Source organism: Nicotiana tomentosiformis, chromosome 4, assembly GCF_000390325.3.
Source record: "Nicotiana tomentosiformis chromosome 4, ASM39032v3, whole genome shotgun sequence".
NCBI classification, from domain to species: Eukaryota; Viridiplantae; Streptophyta; class Magnoliopsida; order Solanales; family Solanaceae; genus Nicotiana; species Nicotiana tomentosiformis.
The window spans coordinates 27,589,512-27,607,927 of NC_090815.1; the positions used below are offsets into that span (position 1 = coordinate 27,589,512).

Below are 18,416 nucleotides of genomic sequence, written 5' to 3' on the forward strand. Positions count from 1 at the left end.
CAAACGAAAGATATAATGGGTTCTAACTCACTTTGGTATTAGCCTAGCTAACTTAACAAAAAATGATAGAGCGCGTGTTCTTCTTTTGGGAAATTTCTTGCCTCTTGTTATTGCTACTTTATTTCCTGGTTCCTAGGAAGCATGTTGATGATCTTTCTCTCCCTTACTTTCCAGCTTCTTTCCCAGATTAATGGGCATTTATTAACTCTTAGAATCTCAATCTACAAGTGGTCCATTCAAAATGTTCTTTTAGCCTTTTAAATTTGGTCTAAATAAGTATCATTAAAGAAACCAAGAAGACATTAATTAAAAAAAATTTAGCATTTCATTTGGTTGGCTACTAGAATTTTTTTCTTATTGGGGGTCTAATTTTCCGACCTTATAATTTCCTTTTTCATATCCCCTTCCCCTTCAGTATGTATAATAAAATATTTAGTTAAAAAAAGAAATTAATTATTCCTTTTCAAATCTATCCTTACTCCGATAAATAACCTAAAAAGTATTTGCAAATAATGATTACCACATCAAAATTTAAGGCCATTAATTCAGTACTTGAAATAGGGAAATAATATTTGATTCGCAAGTGGGTACAAACTAAATAATGTAATGCCCTCCTCAAAGCCTGAAAAGCTATTCTTATCCAAATGGAGTATTAATTTGTGCGCTTCAATAGAGAAAAACGCGCACCTGTCTAATAGGCTGCTGGCATTTTCACGCGGCTATGCGTCATGCCTTATTTTTTCTTGATTAAGACTTTAACACCCTCGCACATGAGCCAATATCTATAAATACATACATCCAACACACATCTAAACCATATTATTTTACTCTAAACAACTCCAAGAAAATCAACCCTCAACACAAAATCAACCAAATATAATGGCAACAACATCAACTTCCTTCCTAATTACTTCTTCTCCAATTCTTCCTTCACTATTCTCACCAAAAAGAAAGTCATCGTCAAGAGTTTCAAGTACAAAGACACTGGCAATGAAAAGAGAAGCCCATGATCGGAATTACTATAACGGTCGTCTTGTAGATGAGAACATGATCGTCCTTCGAAAGAGAATTCATGAGATGAAGATGATCGAGAGGAATTACGAGCCTCCGGCTCAATGGATGGATTGGGAGAAGAGTCTTTACGCAAATTATGACTCAAATATTTGTGAAGCAATGGGATTCTTGCAGTCCAAGTTGATGGATACAAGGCCAAGTTTGGCTTTGGGCATGGTTGTACTCATTGCATTGAGTGTGCCCACTTCAACTGCTTTGGTTTTGTTTCATTTGGTAGAGTTGGCTAAGGAGGTTTTGGCTGGACTTCATATTTCTTAGAGTCCTCACTTTTTCGATCCTTTATATGTACATTGATACTACAAGCATTAACATAACATTCTCTATTCTTTTCATTCTTTATTGTACCGTATTTGGATGTGTAATAAGGTCCTGGTTTGGGCAATGTTATAAATAGAATGGGAATTTTTATCTTTTATACAAAAGAAAAAGATTGTATTTTTTGAGGATTAATTCACAAGTTCCCTGTAACTTCTGGAATAATTTACGCGGAGTACTATCAGTATGTAATACTAGTATTTAATATCCTTTCACGCAAAAAAAAAAAAAAGTAAAGTAGAGAATTTGATAGCAGAGCTGAATAAATTTTTCGGGACTAATTTAAAGATAATTTTTGATTTAAATTTTGTAAGAAAATCATAATTGAAAAAAGGTGGTCATATTGGCACATGAGCTTTGCCCTTTACTTCGGCACGTCCTCTCGCACGATAAATTGATTGAAAGTGTCCCTAAGCGCAACTTCAACAATGACGAGACTCCCCCTTCCCTTCCCTCTCCCCTATTTAATAAAAGAGTGAGATTTGATTAATAGAACAAGAGAAAGATTTTATGAGCTTTGGATTCAAGATTGCGATATAATGGTCAATGAAATAAAATAGGAAGAACCATGAGAAGTCTCATGTTAAATTTCACAGAAAAGTTAAATATAATATAGGTCATTTCTTTCTATCGAGGTATGTAAAAAAAGATAAAAGAAGAAGATGATAATGAGTACCCAACCGAAGATCCTTCTCCCCCTCGGGAGCCGAATCCGAAATTTCTCTCCCTCGCGAGAAGAAGAAGAAGAGGAAGATCTATGCTTACGAGCCGAATCCGAAATTTCTTGTCTCATGCATGTTGTTGCTACTTTATTTCCTGGTTCCTGATTTCTAGGAAACCTCCTGAAGATCTTTCTCTCCCTTACTTTCCAAAATTAATGGGCATTTATTGCTCTTAGAATCCAATATTTAATTGTTCTGTACTATGAATAGTAGACCCTACGTGAAATGACGATGTGACGATGGAAAACAAATAAAGAACTGAAATAGGAAAATAATATTTGACGTCCAAGTGGGTACTAAATAATTTAACGTCCTACTCAAAGCCCGAAATCTCTTATACAAATATATTGTGTGAGTGTTTTGTGTGCATCAATAGGGAAAACACGCACCAATATAACCTAGTTGGCTCATGGCTGCTGGCACTTAATTTCACGCGGCTATGTGTCATTGCCTTATTGCTTAAGACTTTTAAGTATTAATTAACGCCCTCGCTGAGCAAATATCTATAAATACATAGATCCACGATACATCTAACCCTCAATATTACTCCAAACAACTCCACAATTCAAGACTCATTAATCCTCACCTCAAAATCAACCAAAATGGCAACAACATCAACTTCCTTCCTTACTTCTTTTCCAATTCTTCCTTCACCAAAAAGAAGGTCACCAAGAGCTTCAAGAACTACAACGACCCTTGCAATGAAAACAGAAGGACATGATCATAACTACTATAACGATCGTCTTGTAGATGAAAACATGATAGTCCTTCCAAAGAGAATTCATGAGATGAAGATGATCGAGAGAATTTACGAGAGAAATTGGGAGACGAGTCTTAATTTACGCAAATTATGACTGGAATATTTGTGAAGCAATGGGATTCTTGCAGTCCGAGTTGATGGATACAAGGCCAAGTTTGGCTTTGGGCTTGTTTGCACTCATTGCATTGAGCGTGCCCACTTCAACTGCTGTGGTTTTGTTTCATTTGGTAGAGTTGGCTAAGGTGGTTTTGACCGGATTACATTTTGGATAGTATTTCTTAGAATTCTCACTTCTGTTTTCTTCGTGCCATCTCTTTTCAATTTGAAGATTGTAGTTCTATTCTTTTCATTCTTTATTCAATACTGTATATACTTGGATATGTAAGTTGTGCCTGGTTTTGGCAATGGTTCTCTATTATATATAGAGAGAGAACTTTTTTTCTTTTTTCAAAGATACAGATTGCATTTTTGGAGTATTTGTGTACGGTCAAAACCGACTCTCGGTCATAAAGACTGGTCGAGACGATGACGTCTCGATCGAAGGGTATCCACATGACAAACTCGGACGAATTCCGGAGTAGGAGCGTCGAGTTTCGAGCTATAAGACCGATCGACGGCAAAACTCGGTATCATTATCGAGTCCGTATCCGAATCGAACTACGAGGCAACACCGACCGACACAGACCCCGAATATCGATGCCCCAAGGCAGAATCGAGCTCGAACCAAGACCGGGGATTCGATCTAATACCGAGCTCGAGCCAGTGCCAGGCTCGCAGACAAAAGCCGTTACAACCGCATCAAGGGAGAGAATCTTGGCAGGAATCGAGGAAGAGACAAACCATCATGGGTCCTCCACTATATGCATTATTTTATTATGTTGTTGTAGATAAAGTAGTGACCCTCTATTATAAAAAGGGATATAGACTGCAATAGACCCATCTTCCCCAACATACATTGAGATTTCATGGTGCTCATTCAGTCTTCCTGTTCATTATTCCCACTTTATAGCAAAAATACTTGTATTGTCATTTTTGTATCATAGGAATTTGCATATCCTTAGAACCATACCTAAATTTAACGTTATCCGATTTTAAGGGTAAACAGTTTGGCGCCCACCGTGGAGCTAAGGGTAACAGTGATTGTTTGATATAAATCTACAGTACACTCCAGCTTACAACTTCAAATCAGCAATGGCTCTACCTATCGACCTCGAAGCCGGCCTTCAAGATGAAACCAACAACTTGGCACCCGGGGCCGGAAGGCTACCTAACGACGGCAACGAGTCTCGAATCGAAGAACCCGAAATTCGAGCCGAAGTACCATTGGAAATCAATTCACAAATAGCTCTAGAAGCGAATCAGCGTTCTGAACCGGAAAGAAGCATTCAGGGCGGTGCTCGACCCATAGCCCGAGACACCATAACACAGAGGAAATTGGGGTCAGCTTGCGTATGATTTTCGAAATGCTACAAGCCCAACAAGCAGCGATAGCTCAGTTGCAGAGCCAAACTCATATGCAAAGCAGGCTGAACTTCAATCCACTTCTTCGAGAAGTCACCCCCAGAACGGAGCCCGCCGTAGTGAAATCAAACGAGCAAGAATCAGGGACCGCTCCTGAAATTGCTAAATTACTCGAGGAACTCACAAAACAAGTCGAAGCCAACGACAAAAAAATAGAAACATATAATGCTAGGGTCGATCAAATCCCGGGGGCTCCGCCGATGATAAAAGGGCTTGATTCGAAAAAATTTATACAAAAGCCTTTTTCCTTGAGCGCGATCCCAAAACCAATCCCCAAAAAATTCCGTATGCCCGAAATTCCCAAGTATAACGGTACAACCAATCCTAACGAACATGTCACCTCCTACACATGTGCCATCAAAGGCAACGATTTGGAGGACGATGAGATCGAATCTGTGTTGTTGAAAAAGTTCGAAGAGACCCTCGCAAAGGGATCAATGATCTGGTACCACAATTTGCCACCAAATTCCATTGATTCTTTTGCCATGTTAGCAGATTCGTTCGTAAAAGCACATGTTTGTGTCATAAAGGTCGCAACAAGGAAATCAGACCTCTTCAAAGTAAAACAAAGGGGTAACGAAATGCTGAGGGAATTCGTATCCCGATCCCAAATGGAACGTATGGATTTGCCACCGGTCACAGACGATTGGGCCGTACAAGCTTTCATCCAAGGGTTGAACGGGTTAAGTTTGACAGCATCATGTCGGCTGAAATAAAATTTGATCAAGTACCCGGTAATAACCTGGGCAGATGTACACAACCGGTACCAATCAAAAATCAGGGTCGAAGATGATCAATTGGGAGCTCTGTATGGACCCGCGCATCAGAACCACACAACCACTAAAAACCAGAGGGAAATCAACAGAGAACAAAGATCGAACAGAGACCGATACCAACCGTACGTCACAGATCGGATGAACAATGGTTCAGCACGTGATACGATTCGGAACAACCGAAGGACTGATCGAGGCAAAATTCTCGGGGACTTATGAGCAAGAGCGGTTTTGATAAATATGTCGATCCTATAGAAGTTCCTCGATTATCGGAATATAACTTCAGTATTGATACATCCGCCATCGTATCAGCCATCAGACGCATCAAAGACACCAGGTGGCCTCGACCCATACAGACCGATCCTTCCCAAAGGAATCCCAATCAAATGTGCGAATATCATGGCACCCATGGCCACAAACGGAAGATTGCAGGCAATTAAGAGAGGAAGTAGCCCGCTTATTTAGCAAAGGACACCTTCGGGAATTTCTGAGTGATAGGGCGAATAACCATTTTAAGAACAAGGACTTCGGCAAGCAAAACGAGCTAGAAGAACCGCAACACGTCATTCACATGATCATCGGCGGCACCGATGCCCCTCAGGGACCGATGCTTAAACGCACTAAAACATCGATTGTGAGGGAAAAGCGATCTCGAACTCAACATTACACACCCATAGGGACTTTGTCCTTCAACGATGAAGATACAGAGAGAATCATCCAACCCCATAACGATGCACTAGTAATATCCGTACTCATGAATAAAACAAAGATTAAGCATGTGTTAATTGATCCAGGTAGCTCGACCAATATCATCAGATCGAGGGTCGTAGAACAGCTCGGCCTGCAAGATCAGGCCGTACCCGCAACTCTGGTTCTAAACGGATTCAATATGGCATGTGAAACCACCAAAGGCGAGATTACCCTACCGATAAACATGGCCGAAACCATCCAGGAAAAAAAGTTGCACATGATCGAAGGCGATATGAGATATAATGCCCTTTTCGGAAGGCCGTGGATCCACAGCATGAGAGCCGTACCCTCGACCCTATACTAGGTCCTCAAATTCCCAACATCGAGAGGTGTGAAAATAGTGTACGGAGAACAATCGGCCGCAAAGGAAATGTTCTCCGTCGAAAAAGCAAAATCAATATCCTCGTCTTCACCGATAAAAGGATCAAGATCAGAAGGAGACACAATCGAAGAGTAGGGTGCCAAATAGCAATCACAGACATCGGCTTTGACCCAGTCAGGTAAGCGGAACATTGAAGAAGATGATGATCGATGGATCCCTCGATCCTTCGTAACCCCCGATGATTCCGATCCCACCAAATCAATAATTGAAGAACTGGAGCAAATCATACTGATCGAACACTGGCCCGAACGAAAGGTATACCTAGGAACGGGTAGCCCCGAACTCAGGAAGAAACTTATTCGATTTCTTATCGATAATATCGACTGTTTTTCCTGGTCCCATCTAGATATAACAGGGATCCCACCGGACATAACGACGCACCATCTAAGCTTGGACCCTAGGTTCAGACCGATGAAGCAAAAAAGAAGACCCCAGTCCGAGGGAAAGCACGCATTCATAAAGGACGAGGTAACCAAACTTCTCAAGATAGGATCCATTCGGGAGGTAAAATACCCCGAATGGTTAGCCAATATGGTTGTAGTGCCTAAAAAGGGAAACAAACTTAGAATGTATGTGGACTATAAAGATTTGAACAAAGCATGCCCCAAAGATTCCTTTCCACTTCCCAACATCGATCGCATGATCGATGCCACGGCCGGCCACGAAATCCTCACCTTTCTCGACGCCTATTGCTGGTATAATCAAATTCAGATGAACCTGGACGACCGGGAAAAGACTTCATTTGTGACCCAATATGGAACATATTGTTATAACGTAGCCCTTCGGGCTAAAAAATGCAGGAGCTACTTATCAACGCTTAGTAAATAAAATATTCGAAGAACTAATAGGTAAATCAATGGAAGTCTATATTGATGACATGCTAGTTAAGTCCCTGTGCGCAGAGGACCATTTGGCCCATTTGCAGGAAACGTTCGAGATTCTGAGGAAATACAACATGAAGCTCAACCCCAAAAAATGTGCTTTCGGGGTCGATTCGGGCAAGTTCCTCGGCTTCATGGTGTCAAATCGAGGAATCGAGATTAACCCCGACAAAATCAAGGCCATCGAAGACATTACCATCGTGGATAGCGTGAAAGTTGTACAATGGTTAACGGGAAGAATTGTAGCCTTAGGCCGGTTTATTTCAAGATCATCAGATCGAAGTCACAAATTTTTCTCCCTACTCAAAAAAAAGAACGACTTCGCCTTGACACCAGAATGCCAACGAGCATTACAGGAATTGAAATGATATCTATCGAGCCCACCACTGCTTCACACTCCAAAAACCAGCGAAAAACTATACTTATACTTGGCGGTATCGGAAGTCGCCGTAAGCAGTGTCCTAGTTCGAGAGGAACAAGGTACGTAATTTCCCGTTTATTACGTAAGTCGGACCATAGAAGAAGCGGAAACTAGGTATCCGCACTTAGAAAAATTGGCACTTGCACTAGTAAGCCCCTCCAGAAAGTTGAGGCCGTACTTTTAGTGTCACCCCATAAGCGTATTAACCACCTGCCCACTCCGTGATATTTTACATAGGCCCGAACTATCAGGTCGATTGACCAAATGGGCCATCGAACTCAGTGGGTACGATATCGAATATCAACCCTGTACGGCCATCAAGTCTCAAATTTTAGCAGACTTCGTGGTCGACTTCACGCCAACCCTCGTACCCGAAATCGAAAAAGAACTCATTTTGAAATCAGGTATATCGTCAAGGGTATGGACCTTTTTTACGGACGAGGCTTCGAATGTAAAGGGGTCCGGGCTAGGCATAGTTTTGAAACCCCCCACGGGTAACATTATTAGGCAAGCTATTAAAACTATCAGGTTAACTAACAACGAGGCCGAGTATGAAGCCATGATTGCAGGTCTCGAACTAGCTAGAAACTTGAGAGCAGAAGTCATTGAGGCGCATTGTTACTCTTTGCTGGTGGTGAGTCAGGTAAACAAAACCTTCGAAGTCCGAGAAGGTAGGATGCAAAGGTATTTGGAAAGACTGCTTATCACTTTGCACCATTTCAAACAATGGACTCTACGGCATGTTCCACGAGAACGAAAAAATGAGGCCGATGCTCTTACTAATTTGGGATCGTCGGTCGAGGTAGATGATTTGAGCTCGGGGACTGTCGTTCAACTTTCAATATCAGTAATCAAAGATGGGCACGCCGAGATAAATTCTACTAGCTTAACCTGTAATGGGAGAAACAAGTATATTGATTACTTAAAAAATTGAAAGCTCCCATCAGACCATAAAGATTCCAGGACCCTACGGACTAAAGCTGCTCGATTTACGTTGGCCACTGATGGAACATTATATCGAAGGACCTACGATGGACCGATGGTAGTATGCTTAGGTCTGGGAGATACCAATTACATCCTCCGGGAAGTGCACTTGTGGGAATCACTCCGGTGCCGACACATTAGTTCAAAAAGTGATCAGAGCGGGGTACTATTGGATCGATATGAGCAAAGATGCGAAAGAATTTGTTCGTAAATGTGATAAATATCAAAGGTTTGCGCCAATGATATATCAACCCGGAGAGCAACTTCACTCGGTCCTATCCCTATGGCCGTTCATGAAATGGGGAATGGACATCGTTGGCCCACTTCTATCGACCCTAGGTAAAGCCAAATTCATTTTATTTATGACTGACTATTTTTCTAAATGGGTTGAAGCGCAGGCGTTCGAGAAAATAAGAGAGAAGGAAGTTATAGACTTTATTTGGGATCATATCATATGCCGATTCGGGATACCCGCCAAAATAGTATGTGACAGTGGGAAGCAATTCGTTGGCAGCAAAGTCACAAAATTCTTCGAAGATCACAAAATAAGAAGGATACTATCAACGCCACACCACCCCAGTGGGAACGGAAAGGCCGAATCAACAAACAAGACTATTCTTCAAAACTTGAAGAAGAGGTTGAACAACGCCAAGGGAAAATGGAGAGAAATCCTGCCCGATGTCCTTTGGGCATACCGGACAACGTCAAAATCCAGTACGGGGGCGACCCCATTCTCCTTAGTATATGGTTCCGAAGCATTGATACCGGTCGAAGTCGGTGAACCTAGTCCCAGATTTTGATTCATGACGGAAAAATCAAATAACGAGGCTATGAACACCAGCCTTGAATTATCAGACGAAGGACGAGAAACTACCCTCAACCGATTGGCCGCCCAAAAGCAACGAATCGAAAGGTATTATAATCGAAGAACTAAGCTTCTCCATTTAAAACCCGGGGACTTAGTGTTAAGAAAAGTCACAGTCAATACCCGGAATCCAAACGAAGGAAAATTAGGACCAAATTGGGAGGGACCATATCATGTGCTCGAGGACGTCGGTAAAGGATCATACTGGCTCGGCATCATAAACGGCAAACATCTATCAAGCAATTGGAATGTATCACATCTAAAATGGTACTACTGCTAAGGTACGACCTTTCCATATTCATTTAAATGACCCATGCAGAAAGTCCGGACAAGAGCTGAGGTGGATCTATCGCTTTAAAGAACGTGTTGCACTCTTTTTCCCTTAGACCGGTTTTATCCCAAATGGGTTTTTCAGCAAGATTTTTAATGAGGCAATCATCGATCGTGCTGCACTTTTAACAGTATCTGAGGCCTCTTTCCAATCGACCTCGAATACCAGGGGGGGGGGGCATCAGGGCCTCAAATACATAAAGTTCAGACACAGGAAAGTCATTTCACAACAATAGGGTTCTAAGAGGAAATATTGTAAGAGCCAAATGGTCAAAACGAACCATGCTCATGTAGATTGGCCCGAACATAGGCGTAAAACATGAACACATGTACAATGAATTGAGATTTATTGTGCAGCCAGAATTAAGATTCACTCAACTACTAAGCCTACGGGCTACGTTTATTTTGAGTTCGAGCAAGCACTCACTCGACCATTACGCCTACAGGCTACAATATCTCGAGTTCGAAATATCCACTCGACTATTAAGCTTACGGGCTACCTTTATCTCGAGTACGAACCACTCACTCGACCATTGCGCCTACGGGCTACCTTTATCTCGAGTTCGAAACATTCACTCGACTATTAAGCCTACGGGCCACATTATCTCGAGTTTGATATATTCACTCGACTATTAAGCCTACGGGCTACCTTTATCTCGAGTTCGAAACATTCACTCAACTATTAAGCCTACGGGCCACATTATTTCGAGTTCGATACATTCACTCGACTATTAAGCCTATGGGCTACCTTTATCTCGAGTTCGAAACACTCACTCAACCATTGCGCCTACGGGCTACCTTTATCTCGAGTTCGAAATATTCACTCGACTATTAAGCCTACGGGCCACATTATCTCGAGTTCGATACATTCACTCGACCGTTGCGCCTACGGGCAACCTTTATCTCGAGTTCGAAACATTCACTCGACTATTAAGCCTACGGGCCACATTATCTCGAGTTCGATACACTCACTCGACCATTGCGCCTATGGGCTACCTTTATCTCGAGTTCGAAATATTCACTCGACTATTAAGCCTACGGGCCACATTATCTCGAGTTCGATACATTCACTCGACTATTAAGCCTACGGGATACCTTTATCCCGAGTTCGAAATAATCACTCAACTATTAAGCCTACGGGCTACCTTTATCTCGAGTTCAAAACATTCACTCGACTATTTAGCCTACGGGCCACATTATCTCGAGTTCGAAACATTCACTCGACTATTAAGCCTACGGGCTACCTTTATCTAGAGTTCGAAATAATCACTCGAATATTAAGCTTACGGGCTACTGTTATTTCAAATTCGAGCAAGAACTCACTCGACCATTACGCCTACGGGCTACAATATTTCAAGTTTGAAACATTCACTCGAATATAAAGCCTACGGGCTATGTTTATTCCGAGTTCGAGCAAACTCTCACTCGACCACTATGCCTACGGGCTACATTATCTCGAGTTCAAAACATTCACTCGACTGCTAATAAGCTACTTTTATTCTGAGTTTACATTAACTCAACCATTACATTACACCTACGGATTATGTTCCTTCAGTGTTTGAATCATCGACTCAACAAGCAAACCTAGGGGCTACAAATCTGATCGATCAGAGAGACTACGAGGTCAAAATTGCCTTGTATATATATATATATATATATATATATATATATATATATATATATATATATATATATATATACACACAAAATTGCCTACGCGATTAATTTACAAACATGAAGAATTAGAAACTAAGCTTCCTAGTCGAGCTCTTCCCCGTCCTCGGATCCGCTTTTGCTACCATCATCATCATCATCGTCATCAGAAGCCAAGGCTTCAGCTTCCGCTTCGAGCTCTTTTGCCTTTATTACCTCATTGGTAAGGTCGAAACCTCGAGTGTGTATCTCCTCGAGGGTCTCCCTCCGAGACCTACACTTAGCAAGTTCAGCAACCCAATGAGCTCGAGCATCGGCGGTCTTCGCCGCTTCCCGGGCCTCCATCTGAGCAGCCTCAGCATCAGCCCGATATACAGCAATGGACTTATCCACCAAGACTTTCGACGACTCAACCTCCGCCTTAGCATCAGCAAGTCTTGTTTCAAGCTCATCGATCTTCTTAGCTTGAACCGACCCCTTTTGCTTGACACTTAGAAGTTGAACGTCGGTCGATAATAATTTTGTTGAGATGGTTTCTTTTTTCGCTGCCAGGTGGTCGATGGTCTCCTTCCACCGATTGCATTCAGCGCGAATTTGATCGACTTCTTCTCGAAGTAACCCGATCTTTTTGATCTTGTGCTGCAACTGAGACAACGAAGGGTTAACTTCCACAGTTGAGTCAGACCCATACTTTAACAGAACGAGGCTCACCTGCTTATCGAGATCGACCCCTTCTTCACGGACCTTAGCCAAATCCGTTTGGAGATCCTTTATAGCCTCGTCCTTTTGGCTGCAAAGAAGCCACATGGGCCTCTCTCACCTGAGACCTTCTGGAGCTCGGCCTCACACTAGCTAAGATCGACTCGAAACCTACTAATGGCCTGCACAGTAAGAAATAGGAGTCAAGTATGGAAAAGAACAAAGAAACCAAGTGTGGAAGAATCATTACCCGAGTAATGAAATGATGGGCCTTCTCTAATAAAAGAGAAGCGTCACCGATATGAGAACCATCATCGACTCCAGTAAAACAATCCCTAAAAGGATCCCCTGCATCAGAGCCTACGCCGATATCGGGAGTCTTCAACTCTCGATCTTCCTTCAACGCCTCCTCAGAAAAATATGGAAGAGAAGGCGAATGACCCATTGTCATAGCCCCGAGCAAATCACTCGGAGTACTCCGGTCGAGACTCAGGTCTTCGGAATTAACCCCGATAGGCACAGCCGCCATCGGCTCGGGAGCTCTAGCAACCTCGATGGCCTCCGTAGATCGGATTACCAAAGCCGATGAACTATCTTCTTCTTCTTCTTCTCTCAGTCGTTGGACCGAGTCAATCGAAAGGGCAATTGCTTTTCTCTTCACCCTTCGACTTTTGGGCTTGGGGTCCTCTAACCGAGAGGAAGCTCTTCGCTTCTTATCTTTCCCCTGTTTGAGGATCAGGGACTTGTTTCCTTCTTCACCGATCGAAGGCCTCAAAGCGGCATCTCGGGTTACGCCTGCACAAAAGAAAATCGGTAACAAATAAAACGCAAAGAATACTTCGAAGGAAACAAGAAGCAAACCTCACCATGGTTCTTAGCCTCCCATCTGCCTTTTGCCAAATCACGCCAAGCGCACTCGACATAAGAGGAGGCCGAGGCTAACTTCCGAACCCAGTCCTCGAGGTCAGGCACCGCTTGTGGCATCCAAGGGGCAACTGGACATCAAGGAAGGATATCAGGAAAAATCGAAAAAAGACATGAAAAGTAAACAAGTATCACTTACGGTCAAAATTCCATTCTTTAGGGAACGACATCTTCTCCTCCGGAATAAGATCACGGGTCCTCACTCGAATATAACGACCCATCCAACCCCGATCCTTGTCTTCATCGATGCTCGACATCAAAGCCTTCGATGCTCGACGATGAAGTCTAATTAGTCCTCGAAAAATCTGAGGCCGGTACAGTCGTATGAGGTGGTTCAGAGAAAAATCCAACCCCCCGGCTTTGATAGAGAAGAAGCGCAACAAGATCACTATACGCCATAAAGAAGGATGAATTTGGCAAAGGGTGACCTGATATCTTTTGCAGAAATCAATAATCACCGGGTCGACGGGTCCCAATGTAAAGGGATAAGTATAAACACTTAAAAACTCATCCACATAAGTGGTGATTCTCTCATCGGAGGATGGAATTTGCAACACAACCTCGGAACCCCAGTTGCAGTCTTTTATGACGGCCTCGAGGTGATCCTCCGTTATAGAGCACGTATATATCGATACGTGCTCACATCGACCCGGAACGGATGAAGAGTGACTAAGCTTGGATAAGTATAAACACTTAAAAACTCATCCACATAAGTGGTGATTCTCCACTTTAAAATTGGTCTTCAAAGTGCACGGGCCAGGAACATAGTCATGAACGGACGGCTCCACCGGCGCCTTATCATCAAACGGTCGTGAGGAAGAAGCTTTCTCCTTCTGAGGCATAATTTTGGAAGTTTTTGCCATTGATATGAGAGGAAAGAGTGCAAAGGAAGGTAAAAGAATGGACAGCACCAAAACTCTGGTATGGGCGGCCCTGAAGCAGCGAAATAGAGAGGATAAATAAGAGAATTTGGAAGAAGAGAAGGCGCAAAAGTGGTAAAGGTTGTATGGAAAGACTATTTATAGGCTAAGGCATGACGATTCGGTATTAGCGGTGGCCGACCACCGTCTGACACACATTAAAAGCCTCAAAAAAATCGAGCCGATGGGACAGTTATCGCATACGTCATGATCGGGGTCGATAGAAACGTCGGCATAAATTTGATCGAGCCGTAGAGAAATCATATCGTTTCTCGCCAAATCCTTTCCGAGAAATGAGGGGACTATCTGTGTACGGTCAAAACCGATTCTCGGTCATAAAGACTAGTCGAGACGATGATGTCTCGATCGAAGGGTATCCACATGACAAACTCGGACGAATTCCGGAGTAGGGGCGTCGAGTTTCGAGCTATAAGACCGATCGACGGTAAAACTCGGTATCATTATCGAGCCCATATCCGAATCGAACTACGAGATAACACCGACCGACACAGGCCCCGAATATCGATGCCCCAAGGCAGAATCGAGCTTGAACCAAGACCGGGGGTTCGATCTAATACCGAGCTCGAGCCAGTGCCAAGCTCGCAGACAAAAGCCGTTACAACCGCACCAAGGGAGAGAATCTTGGCAGGAATCGAGGAAGAGACAAACCATCATGGGTCCTCCACTATATGCATTATTTTATTATGTTGTTATAGATAAAGTAGTGACTCTCTATTATAAAAAGGGACATACACTGCAATAGATCCATCTCCCCAACATACATTGAGATTTCACGGTGCTCATTTAGTCTTCCTGTTCATTATTCCCATTTTATAGCAAAAATATTTGTATTGTCATTTTTGTATCATAGGAATTTGCGTATCCTTAGAACCATACCTAAATTTAACGTTATCCGATTTTAAGGGTAAACGGTATTAGTTTCTTGTTCCTTTAACTTCTGGAATGATTAATAGTACTGTCATTTGCATATTACTAAATATTGGGAACGCATACTAAAAGTCTCCAAGACAATAAATGTAAATTGAATTCACATATGTTTCCGAATATGATGTGGGGGGGGAATCAATACACAGACACACAAAAGAACTCTCACCTGTCATATTATATAACGGTGCCTCGCAGTGCCGGCTCGACTCCCAAATATAGGAGGCCACAAAATTTACCCCTTTTGTTATATGTTTGTAAATTGTAAAATAATTACTACTAATAGGTATGATTAATTATATGAATTGTTTTTCGATCATTTACTGGTTAATTGCCAACTTACAAGCAATCAATAGTCAAATAGTTACATAATTTATGTTATTTTTTAATAGATGTGCTTGTTGTAAACTTGTAATAAATATGAATATAAGTTGTGGACAAATTAAATATACGGTCACTTTATACTTATTTTACTCTAATTTGAATCACTTTTGTTTACAATTTTAGTTTGTATAATTTTTTCTTTTCAGGTTACCTTAGACACGTTTCCAGTAAATTAGCTCGTGAAAAAGTCCAAATTAGATTATAAGTATATATCACATGATCGTTGCTTTGGAAGGCCGTGATCAAAATTATAATTAAAAAATCTTATTTAAGAACAAAATTTCAATAAAGATTAAGTGGATTGGTTACATTATTAATTGGAAAAACAATTTGCTCTATAAAAATTTATCATAAAAAATAATTAGCAATTTTGCATCTGAAAAAGCTAAAAAATAACTTTAAAAAGAAAAATATGAGAATTTTATTAAATACGTTTAAGGCCTCATGTTAAGATATGGCTTTAGGCCACCTACTCTATTGAGTCGCCTCTGGTCCCGGAGAGTTTGGGTCAACCTATGAACGTTGTAACGAAGAATTCTTATTTATTTAATTTAGGGGTCAGTTTGGTAGGATGTATTAGAAAAAATAGTATATATATTAACTTTGGTATTATTAGTTTCTTGTTTGGTACCTTATTAGTTATACACTATACTCAATACTATTTTACACATGAATAAGCATTTATAAAGACAGAACTACCCTTTCAAAACCTTCCAAAGAATGTGAAGGGTATTTTTGTAAATAAATAATTTAAAAAAAAATATACAGTGCATGTTATTTTTAATACACCTTACCAAATAGTCGATAAGAAATAATAATCCCAGCATAACTAATTTCAATATTACTAATACACCATATTCAGTACTATGCTTATACACCCTACCAAACAACCCCTTACAGCTTGTTAGGGTGGATGTTATGTGTCGTTTCATAATATATCGTATAGTATTGTATTGTATTGTATTTTACTGTATCGTTTTAACATATACAAATATGTTTGGATAGATTGTATTGTTTGTCGTCGTTTCATGATGTCATGCACCAACAATATGATGAATAAACTTGCAATATTATAAAGAAAAAGTTAGGTACGAGGTAATATTATTATATAAAAAGGTAGGGTAAAGGATAAAATAGGATTTTTTAATAATAGAAAAGAGCAAGATGAGAGAAAAAAAATAAGAAAAAGACGCGACCACACCAAATCGGTCGTTCCATAGAGTGACATTTTTCGTTGTTACATAACGACGGATTTAACGATACGATACGATAAAGTTTAGTAACATCAAAACAAACATTGTATTTAAAGTAACAATACGATACAATACAATATAGAACAACCATCCAAACAAGTTGTTAGTGTAAATATGGTTGTAGCGAGTATTAGTAATTATTTACCTTGCAAATAGTAGATAGTTTGATAAATATTGGTATTAGGATAAGAGAAAATATTCATTTATATCAAGTGCGTAACTTGTTTTACACATGAAGTTTATCATCCAACTACGATACTTAACGTATAATTTATTTTAAATTTATCATTTATTATAGTAATAAATAATATAATTTGATGCCATTGAGATTTTTCCGAGAACCCATGTATAATCATATACAGCCAGCATATATACTAGTACAAGAATCGCCTCTTTTTTTTCGCAATTCTTAATTTAATCCGCGTACTCGATAACATCTCTACCTTCACTTACCAATCTTTGAAATGTCGCAGAGACTATAATTTCATTTTTCTCGAGACAATAAAAATGAATAATAAAAGTAGAATACATAACCATCTAGTGAAATCCTAGTACTATCCGAAACTATCCGTACAAAAGTAATTTCTCTATTTTATTTTAATTTATGTGGTAATATTTCCTTTTTAGTTTCAAAAAGTATAATAGCTTTCTAAATTTAAAAATAATTAAACTCAAACTTTTCATTTACTCTTGATGAGAAATTATTATATCCATACAAATATTTATGAGTTGTTTTAGACCATAAATATTTTAAAAAAAATTATTTCTTTCTTAAATTCTATGCCGGTTTAAAATTAATCACATAAACTAGAACATAGTGAATAATTAGCTAATTTTTCTATATTGAAAAACTAATTCACAGTTGTAGTATGAAACTTAAATTGTTTACGATTTGATATTCGATAGTTTATTTAAGTCATGTATAAATAAGAATTGTAGTCATAATTATATAGGAATATGTTTTGCTATTTCTAGTTAAAACAAGTCTCGGACTATTATAAATAGAGGTATTTATAGCTTATTTTATGTATATAGAGATTTGTGGAGAAGTATGAGATTCGTGGAGAACTTAAATAAAATATTTTCCTTCAAAATTAATATCAGAGTCTCTACGATCTTGGGAATCACTACAAGAAAAGTGGCATTTACATGGGGATTTGTTTAGGGATTATAATGAAAAATTTGCAGGTAAAATATTTACATGGGAATTTTCATGCAAACAGGAATATGCATGAATAAAGGTCGTGGGTAACTATTACCTGTAAATTTTAAATTCACAAGGTACGTTACTTGGGAATAAATTGGATGCATGTCCATTACCTAGGGATGTTAAATCCGTATGTAAGTTACTTGCAGATATTTTCGCAAGAAATACCAAAATATCATAAATAAATTTTGGTAAAGAATTGTAAAAGAAAGGAGTTTTCCTAGGTATCTTCATGGACAAATATTTGCATGTAATTCCGCAACGAAACCTCCAAGTAAATTTGCAGAAAATAATTGTTTATCCTAAAATCGAATAACAATTGGATTTATACGCAGTTTTAAGAATACGTGAAATAACTTGATACAAATTGGAAGAATAGATTAATATTGAAATTAATGAGAAGAAAATAAATGCAAACCACACAAATTGGAAAGCCTTAACCTTGAAGGTTGGTCACTCCCAAGTCAAGAAATGACTCAATCGATGTCAGAATAAAAATACAAGATAATAAGAACTAGAAATAACACTGTATTGCTTTAGGATGCGTCTTTTTTTTTTTTTTGCCTTTACAAATGATCAGACTTCACTTTATATAGTAGGGGAGCCCTACTCTTGATACAATTCTATAAAAGGTAAAAATATCTCATGATTTG

At 39.9% G+C, this 18,416-nt stretch overlaps 1 protein-coding gene across 1 annotated transcript; it reads left to right on the forward strand.

The window, feature by feature from the left end:
- Nucleotides 1-814: 814 nt before the first annotated feature.
- Nucleotides 815-1,626, forward strand: LOC104099571 (uncharacterized). Its single transcript, XM_009606609.4, has one exon. It carries the CDS (start codon nucleotides 880-882, stop codon nucleotides 1,330-1,332), a length of 453 nt encoding a protein of 150 aa, XP_009604904.1. The 5' UTR covers nucleotides 815-879; the 3' UTR covers nucleotides 1,333-1,626.
- Nucleotides 1,627-18,416: the final 16,790 nt, after the last annotated feature.

Coding starts and splice junctions, on each gene's coding strand:
- LOC104099571 (XM_009606609.4), top strand. CDS start 880: ATGGCAACAACATCAACTTCCTTCCTAATTACTTCTTCTCCAATTCTT.